Source organism: Cyprinus carpio, chromosome A5 (assembly GCF_018340385.1).
Source record: "Cyprinus carpio isolate SPL01 chromosome A5, ASM1834038v1, whole genome shotgun sequence".
Lineage (NCBI taxonomy): Eukaryota > Metazoa > Chordata > Actinopteri > Cypriniformes > Cyprinidae > Cyprinus > Cyprinus carpio.
In genome coordinates, this window is record NC_056576.1 from 13,375,721 (window position 1) to 13,388,234 (window position 12,514).

A 12,514-nucleotide genomic window follows, 5' to 3' on the forward strand; every position below is an offset into this window, starting at 1 on the left:
TAACATAACGCACTTTTTATTTTTTACTAAAATCTTTATTTATTTAAAGAAAACAAATTCAAATTTAATACAATGTACAAAAGAGGTACAAAACAGTGCAATGATCAAAATAAGCGTGTATAAAATGAGCTGACATGATTATTACACAGAGCAAAACTCTTCTCAGTTTTAAAAGCAATAGATGTAATGTAACCACAGTCGTCATTTTCAGTGGTATCCCTCTCATTGCTTTATTTCAAAATTCCCTTTTGACTATTGCTGTACATTTAATCAATAGAAAATGTTTATTGTAATTCAATCAAAAAATAATAATGTAAACAAATGCTTCTCAATAAAGAAAGCATTTTTAAACATTGGTTTTGTATTTCACATAATAATAAAAGCTTGTCTGGAGCTCCGTAGCAGCCAGGGTTCAAGAAGTTGAATATAAGAATTAAAGCTGTGAAAACTTTTCCACATCCATTAGCAATAAACATCCAGTAGACAAAATAAAAACAATGTTGCTTTCCAAAACTATATGCAATTCAAAAGGCTTGGTCAAAAGAACATAAGCAATATTCCTCAAATATTTTTATGTGCATCAAATTATTTGTTTGGCATTAGAGCTTGGCTCAGGCAATGTGACATCCTATTGCAATTCCATCAGCAGCATTTCAGCAGTGTTCCTTTTCATGCGAAATGAACCGCATTTGCAATAAAGAACACCACAAAAATAATACTAAGCCCTTTGTACAAAAAAACACTGATAATCATTTTGATCCATTTTTTAACAACGTGTTCCCTTTATCAATCTGAATTTCACATCAGCTGCTTATGTGACTGAATAAATCAGTATCAGAGTTTGGTTTTCAAATGTACTACACATATTATATGGAAAGTATTACTAAAAGAAAGACATTAAAAACAGTCTACTGTACAACGGAGTGAGGCTAAATTTGATCAGAGCGGCATTTAAACAAAAATGTAGATGATTCTGACTGCCTCCGATCAAAGAAAATATAGCTTCAATCCTCATGGTCTGAAGTCCAACAAACACACTGAAGTCCACAAAAACATACAGAACATTTCAGGACTGTTCAGAAACAGATATAACAGGTCACAAGAATCCACCCAGTGCTCGAAAAATCGAATAAACAACGATATAAACAATCACAAACTAGTGTGTGACAGAACGCTGCAGTTTGAATGTTTTTTTTGCATTACAGTGGCTTCAGTTGTGGAAACATTACTGTATGCATCTTTTCAAAAATACGGACATTTGTTCTTTGGGTTCTCAGGCAAAATGTCTGTTCTGTTACTATGGAGACTCAAGAGGATTCTTGTACCTCCTCTTTGGAATGTTCGGTTTCCACAGAAACTGGTTTGTCCTTAGAGGAGGTCAGATCGTGTTCGGTGGCTGCTTGCTCTGCCCCTTCTTTCTCATTGCACTTTTCAGCTCCTGGACCCGCCTCCTCTGTGTCTCCATTAATCAAAGGAGCGCAGCTTCCATTTGATTGGTCAACAGGAGTGGTGGGAGTCTGCTCACGTGGACTGTCCTGTTCCGCAGGTGTGTTGATCGGTCCAGATGGATCAGGGAGAACTCCATCTTTAACAGCCAGCTGCTGTAAATGGATGAGATGGAGACAGCTTCATGTCAGTCAAATACCTCTCCACCCTGACAAAAATCTAATCCCACAACCCCACTTACTCGCTGTAATTCAGTCATGGTTCTCTCTCCTTCGACCTGCTTCTGTGTGAGGGACAGCAGCTGGTCTAGAACAGACTGTTTTGGGTGCATGCCTCTGTCATAGTGGTTATACATCCCACACCAGAACCTGGAAAACACATAAACAAATACAAATTTGGTGCAAAACTATTCCGTAAACACCAAACGAATCAAATTACTTTAGATACAAGTCAAATTAATTTGGTCTCACAAAAGATTTTGTGAAAAGTTTTACACCGCAGTATCATCTTTTAATTTTAATCTGCTGCAGCACAGCCTTATATGTTAAGAGTGTATCCATACTTGAAATGCAGTGGTAAAGTGCTGGGTCTGAGAACTTTGCACTCTAATGAACGCCGGTACAAGGGGTTTCGATACAGATGTTGGTTCTTCAGAAGATGTGGCCACAAAGAAAACGTCTTTTCATGCAACCTAAAATCCCACACAGAACAGTGTAGCAAAGCATTTTAAAATCATTTAAGACTTGGAATCAAGCAAACAAACAGTATGTTTGATTTTATTTACATAAAGAACATTTGCTTTCATTTTGAAGCATACACATTCAATGCCGAGTGTATCATTATTGTACATACATGAATGTGTTTGTATGTGCATTCTATCCTCACCTCATTTCCAGCCTCTCTTTCTGGCAGTTGCCGATGAAGTTTCCATACTGGCAGGCATAGACTTGATTGTGTATTTCTATTAGGTAACGTTCATTGAACTCAAACACACAAGGGAACTGTTCTGACAGCTGCCACACACACTCTAGGAACTGGGTGAAGACTGGAGACACTTCCTTGGAGTCGGGGTCCAGATGGCCACACCTAGAGTACACACATATATACAAACGAACGTGTCACAAAAATTGGACTTGGTATTGATTAAAATGGCTTACGATTAAGAGATTACTACTAATAAAGTTAGCATTTTTATAGTATACAAAAGGCAGTTGTAATGTTTTAGCAACATCGTGTTAATATTTAAAATATCATTATTAAAACATTTATCATTAAAGGGATAGTTCACCCAAAAATGAAAATTACCCCATGATTTGCTCACCCTCAAGCCATCCTAGGTGTATATGACGAATACTATAGGAGTTATATAAAAACAAATCTCCTGGGTTTTCTAAGCTTTATAATGGCAGTGAATGGCTGTTGAGATTTTGAAGTCCAATAAAGTGCATCCATCTATCACAAAAAGTACTCCACACAGCTCTGGGGGGTTAATAAAAGCCTTCTGAAGCAAACCACTGCTTCGAAGAAACTTATATATACCTAGGATTGCTTTAGTGTGAGTAAATTATGGAGTAATTTTCATTTTTGGGTAAACTATCCCTTTAATACTATTGATAGATAATATTTATATATTTGCTTATAGTTTTTAAAAGCTGTGATAATGTTTTGAGGGTTATTAATCAATACATGCAAGAGCAGTAAAAGTTTATACCTGTGACTGAATTTATGACCAAAAGAGATCCACTCCTTTTCTATTAAAACCTGTATAAAAAAACAAAGAAACAAAACCTTAAATTCTATTATTTTACAATATTTTAGTAAGTCTAGGTGTTTCACATTTTAATATACACTACTGGTCAAAAGTTTGATTATTTTACAATATTTTAGTAAGTCTAGGTGTTTCACATTTTAATATACACTACTGGTCAAAAAATATATCAAAAAAAAAATGTTCTTTGAACTTTCTAATCACCAAATCAAAATTTAAGAATGATTTCTGAAGAATCATGACACTGAAGAATGTAATGGGTGCTTAAGCAAAATCAGCAACTTTGCCATAAAAAATTCAACTTTGCCATAACAAATTATGTTAAAACTTTTGAATGATGGTGTATATTAAGTTACACAGGAATAGTTGGTGACTTAATTTGCAAAGCCATGACCTGCCCAACAGAGTGACATGTGAGTGTGAACTTTAAGTTCACAGGAGTCCTGTGTTGAGGGCAGAGGTTATAGGTTATAGGTTACTGGGTCATTACCATGAGGCCTTTAATGGTTCTGTAGTATGGGTCCAGCAATATGCAAGCCAAAGAGCACACCTGAGCCGTTCTGTCCCAACCATCAGAACAATGTACTAACACACTTGCCCTCTCTTCACAGACAGCCTAGAACGCAAACAAAATGACGGAGTATATCATTGTTAATTTACTTGTGTTCGTGTCTCTCTATACAATAATAGCATGGAGGTCAGTACCTTGGCGAGGAACATGCCTGCATCCATCACAGATTTGATGTGCCTCAGCCAGCCAGAGTTCTCCAGACCTGTCAGATAGTCACTCATGGAAGGAGACTTCATAGAGCACACTGGAAGAACAAAGGTTCAACCACTACTGATTTAAAATAAACACTCAACTGAGCAACTTAACCAGCTACTGCATATACCAGTACTAATAAAAAAGTGTGTTCTCTCACCCTCCAGCAATTTTTGTAGGCTGCTTCTCATGACGTGGATGTTTTCGATTCCTTGGAACTGGAACCTGATATTGGAGTAGTTGTCCTCATTCTCATAGCCTTTACCAGCTGCGCGGTTCGCCATTGCATTCAACTGAAAAAGACAAAGATATGTACAAATGTATGCACACATAGCTCCAGAGGGTCAGGTTAAAATTTATTGTCTCCTTTATAACAGGGAAAGCAATGAAATGTTGTTTCCCCAGTTATACTGGTGAAACATGAGATAAGCAACAATAAATAGATCAACATATTCAATATTTGCAATAGATACAAAAAATTGCACAGGTACAGGAAAACACTAGAATTTAATGGTTAACTAGTCAGATTCCTTGATTGTTGTTCACCATATAAATAGAAGAATACTTTGTGTCAGAGGGTGAAAGGTTACACATTTTCTTATGTGTCTCTTACATATATGCCAGAGCAGCTGAGTTTGAAAGTTTAAAGATAAACATTTACGAGTCTGATCCTGGAGCTGTCCTCCTATGTATATAGAGAGGTTAAGGTTAAAGGTCACACCTTAGGCCGTGTGTCCACTACATATATAAAAGGGCAGTTGGGGTTTGCTTCACTGATGGCCTGAAGCATCTGCTCGTCTTCCACACAGCGAGAAGTCAAACCCGACAAAGGCTGACTGCAGCGACAGATCGCAGCCTGCAAGACAGTACAACAAAATGCAAAGAACAGATAAAGATAGTCACTAGTGGCACAACTGTTTGGTGAGAATTCCTGAAACCTGATGCATTTCTATGTCCCCAGACCTAGCTAGGATCAGTAAACAATTTAAATGCAAATTTGCACAGATAAAGATACTTTGCAGTATTGGCAAAATATGTAAACATATATTATATATATATATATTTAAAGATAGTCACTAGTGGCACAACTGTTGTTAGTGACCATTCCTGATTAAACCTACTGATGATGAATGTGATCGGTTTGTTGCAGTTTATTTTGGGATTCTGTTATCTATGAAGTGTCAGTTAGCATAATTATGATGTCTACTGTCTGAAACAGCCTGCGTGTTAGGAGTTTGCATTTGGTGCCTTAAAATGCCAATGTCTAGGTAGGGAGCTCACTTGGTTGTGGAACAGAGCTATTATGTGCATTCATGATGTGCGTGTGATTGTATACCTTTGTGTCTTTGTGAAAGTAAGACAGAGCAGGCAATCGCCCGCGGCTCCTAAATTTTGCGCTGCCTGTTACCGTAGCAACACTGACATTTTTAGGGAGTCCTAGGATAGATGGATAAGTGCTACAGATCTGTGTGAAAGAGAGACAGAGAAAAATCTAAAGATCCACTAGACAGAACAAAATATATAAAATATAAATTATAATTAGAACATAATTTATAAATTATTTAATACTACAGTTCAAAACTTTAAGATTATGTTTTCTGCATTTCTTTGATCAAAAATAACAGTAATACTCTAATGTATTGTTACAATTTAAATTAACTATTTATATAGTTAACTATATAAAGTTTTCTATTTTGATATATTTTAGCATTCATATATTTTATATCAAATTTTATTCATTCAATATGCTGATTTTGTGCTTAAGAAACATTTCTCATCATTATCAATGTTGAAAACAGTTGTGCTGCTTAATATTTTTATTTTTATCTTTGATGAAAAGGAAGTTTGAAGAACAGCATTTATTTAAAAAAACAGTAGAAATTTTGGCAGAAAAACATAATTTACCCTAAACTTTTTAACGGCAGTGCATACGTGTGTTTGGTTGAAACTGTTTGTACCTAAAACATATAATCTTTGTGGTCAGTAGATAAAAGAGTTAGGCTGATTACTGTGAAATGGTCCTAAACAGGAAGCATGATTACTAGATTGTCAAGTAATAAGAAGATGGTACCTCATAGTTCTTGTTGAGGTGGCTGATTTCCCAAAAATCATTGGAGAGACCCATCCTGCTGAAGTCGTTTGCCACATTGATGTATTCCCAACCCTGTCTCCTGTCCTCCTCATTTTGGTGTGGATTATAGAGAAAGGCATACAGCTCCTCTTCTTTGACTGAAATGACACAAAAGCACAGTTAGAATCTCAGAGCAAACATGTGCACAGACATAACTGCATTTTTCAGTATGAAGTAAACATAACTGGTAGATTACTGGACTGGACACTAAATAAGAATGATTTTGAAACAAAAGTGTTGCTTGCTTATATTTTATTAAATAAAATATAAATATTAGATGAAAAGGTACTTAAAAACATAAATGAACATTATAAAATATGTTTAAGCTGAAGTACACAAATGACTAAAAGTAAAACTTAAATAAAAAAATTAAATTAAAGCTATATAAAAAAAAAATAAGTAATAATAAAAAATGAATAAAAATGACAAAAGCACTATAATATTATATAAATAATACTGAATTAACACTATCATGTGCATGTGTTTTATGCCTTGCATACATAAATGCATACATTTTCTGTTGGTTATCTACTCAAAACAAAAAAAGATTTTTCATAAGTTCTAAACATATTGCTCGTTTGAATGCAACAAACGTGTGTGTGTGTGTGTGTGTGTGTGTGCACCTGGTTGAAACAGACGCAGAAGTGACTGATAGACATCCTGACAATCTTTCTCTCTTTGGAAAAGCAGATGAAGCAGCTGGAAAGTTTTACAACGGATCAGGAGCGGACAACCGGATGCAGTTAATGGAAGCTTCTCTACCGACATGATGTGATGATGCAGCACTTCAAACACATGGGATTGATATGACCACTGTTATCAGACATATCGAGATGTGTATTTCTAAAAGACCCAACAACAGATAAGTGGAAGACTATTACGTATATTGTTCCCACTGGCCTACATTACCCATGTTTCTTTGCGTGTGCTGTTGGTTTGTTCCACATAGATAAGGTGAGTAGCAGTCAAATAAAGAGTTCCCAGAGTTGACTTCTTTTCAGGGTACCTATTCAGTAGTTTCACATACTCCACCTGCAAAAAACAATCCAGTTAAAAAAGCATCAGTGCAGAACTCAACTGTCTGAACTAATAAACAAAGCACTAGCCAGCAACCGCAAGGGTTAATGACACAATCAAAGATGAGGGTTTGGATGTGCCCCTCAGAGATCAGAACCCCTCATCCAGCCTGTGTTTAACACAATGGAGAGGAAATCCTACAGAACCTTTGTAAGACTTCTGTCAGCACTTCCTGTTCCTCCATCTCTTGACATTTTGGTTACTGAGTAACAGGCAATGAAACAACATTTTAACACAAGATGTCACTTCAGCACTAAGCAGCATTTTCTTTCGAGTCAAAGTCTAATATATTCTGCTCGTTTATACATGAGAACTAATCTTTTCAGTAAATGATTAGAACAATCCCTCAGGTACTTAGGATAGCAAAAGCAAGCCAGCGTTCTGTATTGTCTCTATAAAATGAACAAGTTAATTTATGTTTTTCTGCAAGACATAAAAGTCAAGCTGAGCCACAGCAGATCCAATTTAGATTGTATTAGTTAATTTTGATGAAGAATTAACCCCACAATTCTCTATTAACAGGCATAGCAGGTCTGACTAGAGGTGTCAGCTGCTAATATAGAGACTTCCTGTAGTACTGCTGATTCAGCATGACATCCTTTGAGCTGACCCCTCCATGCTCCCCAAAAACATCCAAAAAGACCAAAGGCTGCAACATTCATCCTTTGGTACTTTTTATGACCATATAATGTTATGTAACAGGTGCCCCAGAACTGCACATTTTAAAGGTCTCCCTAGTTCAGGTCTTGGGAGGCTCTTCTAATAAGATGATATCTATCTTACTCAACTTTATTAAAATCTAAAATGGGCACTGATGGGATACTGCATGACCGCCAGAACTGAGAATATGTAACCAGAACACCAGAGTATGAGAATATGAGAGTGTTACAGCACATGCTCATACTTTAGGCCAGGGATTTTCAAATTTATATTCATGGAAAACTTTAGAGAACAAGTTTAATAAGTATATATATATATATATATATATATATATATATATATATATATATATATATAATATTATATATATATATATATATAGTAACGTTAAATAAATAATACAAATATAATTTAAATAAATAAATAAAAATTACATTCAAGAAGATTAATGCATACAAACAAATAAACAAACAAGCAAATAAAAAAGTGTTAAATAAATAATACAAATATAATTTAAATAAATAAATAAAAATGTAACTTAATAGAAAATATATTTTCCAAATAATATATATATATATATATATATATTATATATATATATATATATATATATATATATATATATTTATTATTATTATTATTTATTTTTACTGTATAAACTGGGTCTTTATACAAGAAACTATAAAGATGCCAGATGGGGTCCTTTGAGGATGATCATATTTAGGGGTCTGTGGCATCTTAAAAGAAAAGCTTCCTAGATTTTTTTCTCTCTCTTTTGCCTGCGGGTTCACCTGAGCAAAGTTACATCTGGATTTTGAAAGAAATGCTCCTGTACATACAGTAATGAAGTGAGGACTGAAAGATCCTTCAACTTAATTCACGTTACATGTTACAACTAGTAACCAACATTATAATGCATTGGATGGATTTAACAGCAGATTAAATAAAACCTAACAACTCCGAATCTTGTTAACGAAACAATTTAAACGCTTCATTCTGTATGTTTTTACATCCATCGAGTCTGGCATAAAAACACGAGATCTGCCAACTTTACACGTGCACACCTGTTGATACAGACTTACCTTTGGCGTTATAATGTGCTCCATATTTTCAGTGACTTATCGTTCAACTGTACACGTTAAACTTTCGATGTTTATGTGTTTAGCGGTTATCATGTTTGTTTCAGGAACTGCTGCGTTCCTTCCTGACATGAGGACTACAATCATGTCAGCTGACGGGAGCAGTTATCGCGATAAGTCGAAGCGAGACGTGATTTCATGTGCCTACTTGTTGTATGGGTTTTCACATAGACAGTAAAAGAAATGGACACAGCGACCCCATTGGAACTCAATTGAGACAAGTGAAGCCCATTTTTAGCGATTTTTAGAACTTCCGTTTCTGACGCGCAGACTCAAACTAAGCTTGATGACGTCAGCAACCTGTCTGACAGATGTAAATCTTCTAGTAGCTGTGCGTGCAAAAACTGCCATCGTTAATCTTGCAAGAGACGGCGAGCTTGAGCGGGGAGATCTTTGTTGTGAGTGAGCAGGAGTAAGTATTCTGATTAATTATTTTGTTAGAGTATTTTAAAATGTAAACGCCAGTTACGCCATATCTCTTGACGTCCCCGATTGCCTGCGAGCTTCTCCTCCTGTCTGTACGGTAATTTCTCTACTGTGCGACAGAGAGTCGAGTGGTTATGACGCAATCGTTAGCCTATTTCTACGGGGCCATAATGTAACATAGAAGGTAATGGAGCCCTTTATACATTGTCGTGTATCTTTAGAAATAAATAATGGACAAATGGAGTCTTTAAACGCCTCAGATGTAAAGTTAATAGTGACGCAAAAATGAATGGGAGTCAATGGGATGCTAACGCAAGTGAAGTTCTGCTACAAGATGGCGGCACGCGGCCGACTTCAACTTCCGGTCGACTTCCTTGCCCCCTGGGTTTTCAGCAGTTCTTTCCTGAAGGATGCTGTAATAATTGAACCCACTGCAGTCCGTTTATCAACAATGACATATCAGTTTAAAATAAATTATGCAAATTACCTTAGTTACACAATGTTAAACGTAAAAATATGTATAAAAAGTATACTTAATTTTCTCTAAATTTAAAATACAACTAGCCCATACATAAAATGGGAAAATACAAGGCACACATTAAAGTTGGTATTTTGGTCAAACTGAAGACCATTTTCAAACTGGGGACCAGAGGGCTGCATGTGGGTGGGGGTCTGTGGAAAACTAGAGAAAAATAGAGTAAACGTAAAAAATAAATAAATAAATAAATAAATAAATAAATAAATAAATTAATAAATAAAATATATTTTAAAATGCTTTTTAAAAGGTTACATCTAACAGTACAGTACTTGAGCAGAAAAAAAAACACAACCTAACATAATAGAAACTAAATATTTTTCCAATTATATTTTATACATATTTATATTATATTTTCACAGTATTAATTGGGTCTTTATACATTACAGTGGGGAAAATATTTATTTGATCCCCTGGTGATTTTGTAAGTTTGCCCACTTACAAAGAAATGAAGGGTCTGTAGTTTTTATGGTAGGTTTATTTTAACGTATAGAGACAGAATATCAACCAAAAAGTCCAGAAAAAAAAATTGTTATATAAAGGTTAGAAATTGATTTGCATTTCAGTGAGTGAAATAAGTATTTGATCCCCAAGCAAAATATGACAGAAACCCTTGTTGGCAAGCACAGAGGCAAGATGTTTCTTGTAGTTGGTCACCAGGTTTGCACACATCTCAGTAGGGGTTTTGATCCACTCCTCTTTACAGATCCTCTCTAAATCCGTAAGGTTTCTTGGCTGTTGTTTGGCAGCTCGAAGTTTCAGCTCCCTCCACAGATTTTCTATAGAACTGAGGTCTGGAGACTCGCTAGGCCACTCCATGACCTTAATCTGCTTCTTCTTGAGCTACTCCTTTGTTGCCTTGGTGGTATGTTTCTGGTCATTGTCATGCTGGAAGACACATCCATGACCCATCTTCAGTGTTCTGGCTGAGGAGAGGAAGGTCTCATCAAAGATTTTACAGTACATGGCCCCATCCATTTACAGTCGTCCTGTACCCTTAGCAGAAAAACAGCCCCAAAGCTGTTTCCACCTCCATGCTTGACTGGATGGTGTTCTTGGGGTCACATTGCTCTCCCTCCAAACACGGCGAGTCAAGTTAATGCCAAAGAGCTCAATTTTGGTCTCATCTAACCACAAATCTTTCTCCCAAGCCTTGTCTGAATCATTTTGATGTTCTTTGGCAAACTTTAAATGGGGCTGTACATGTGTCTCCTTGAGCAGGGGGACCTTGCGTGCGCTGCAGGATTTCAGTCCATTGTGGCATAGTGTGTTACCAATGTTTTGGTTGGTGACTGTGGTCTCAACTGCCTTAAGATCATTAACAAGCTCCTCCCATGTAGTTCAGGGCTGATCCCTCACCTTTCTCATGATCATCCTTACCTCATGAGTCGAGATCTTGCACGGAGCTCCAGACCAAGGCTGATTGATAGTTGTTTTGTATTTCTTCCATTTCCGAATAATCGCACCAACAGTTGTCTCTGTCTCACCAAGCTTCTTGCTGATGGTCTTGTAGCCCGTTCCAGCCTTGTGCAGATCTACACTCTTGTCTCTGACATTCTTTGACAGCTCTTGGTCTTGCCCATGGTGGTGGGAGAGGTTGGAATGGAAGATACAGATTGTGTGGACAGATGTCCTATACATCTAACAAGCTGACATTAGGAGTAACTTCTTAAAGTGGCAGGACTAATCTGTGTTCCACATGGGTGCATAATCAATCTGTGGCAGCCAGAATTCTTGCTGGTTGGTAGGGGATCAAATACTTATTTCATTCACTGAAATGCAAATCAGTTTCTAACCTTTATGTAATGTGTTTTTATTTTGGTTGATATTCTGTGTCTATCCGTTAAAATAGACCTACCACAACAAATACAGACCCTTCATTTCTTTGTAAGTGGGCAAACTAAATCAGCTGGGGATCAAATAAATATTTTCCCCAATGTATATATATCTGTCTTTTAAATTTTAGCATAGGGTTCCATCACATGAGGGTGATCATATTTGGTGGTCTGTGGCATCTAAATGAATGAAAACCCCTGATCTGGACAAGCCTAATCTTCTGGACATAACCTAAACATATTTGGAAACTTCATTAAACCTTACCTACACCTAGACACATGCATCACAGGGAGGTTGCTCCTGCAAGGTGGCCCAACCAGATTTGCCTAACTGCTGGGGAGGAACCCCATTGCTTGACCCATTGTCACCATAATGACCTCCCAACCCTTAGGCTCAGTTACTTGATAATAGCACACTAATGAAGAACATTAACATACAGCTCACCCAGTTTTAGGCACATTTGCTCTCAAATACCTGCCAATGTCCTATAAACACAAAAGCACAAAATACACATGCTGTATAATCTGAGACAACCACAACTGTTGACTGCAATTAAGAGCAAAGGTGAGTTTTACTCAAATCAAGGCAGAGTTTACTCAAGAAATACAGTGAATATGCATACTTCCCTACTATTTATTAAGCAAAAACAATATGTGAAAAGAGAAGTATGTCCAAATTCACATTATTCATAAAAGAGCCAGGATAACTTATTTCTGACAATATTCTTAAGTGC

At 36.4% G+C, this 12,514-nt stretch overlaps 1 protein-coding gene across 1 annotated transcript; it reads right to left on the reverse strand.

Annotated features, from left to right (window-relative positions):
- Window positions 1–13: 13 nt before the first annotated feature.
- Window positions 14–9,086, reverse strand: LOC109090384 (myotubularin-related protein 8-like). The gene is made up of 14 exons (XM_042753956.1): window positions 8,928–9,086; window positions 7,018–7,140; window positions 6,732–6,894; window positions 6,049–6,206; window positions 5,314–5,442; window positions 4,699–4,833; window positions 4,138–4,270; window positions 3,920–4,029; window positions 3,705–3,830; window positions 3,158–3,207; window positions 2,332–2,532; window positions 2,009–2,137; window positions 1,688–1,814; window positions 14–1,601 (listed from the first exon to the last, which is right to left on the reverse strand). Exons 1-14 carry the CDS (start codon window positions 8,949–8,951, stop codon window positions 1,308–1,310), a joined length of 1,902 nt encoding a protein of 633 aa, XP_042609890.1. The 5' UTR covers window positions 8,952–9,086; the 3' UTR covers window positions 14–1,307.
- Window positions 9,087–12,514: the final 3,428 nt, after the last annotated feature.

Excerpts from the sequence above, each read along its gene's own strand:
- LOC109090384 (XM_042753956.1), bottom strand. The coding sequence starts at position 8,951 with ATGGAGCACATTATAACGCCAAAG. Across the intron at positions 5,443-6,048 it reads ACCTCAACAAGAACTATGAG|ATCTGTAGCACTTATCCATC; the intron begins GTACCATCTTCT and ends TCTTTCACACAG. Across the intron at positions 3,831-3,919 it reads CAGGCATGTTCCTCGCCAAG|GCTGTCTGTGAAGAGAGGGC; the intron begins GTACTGACCTCC and ends TTTGCGTTCTAG.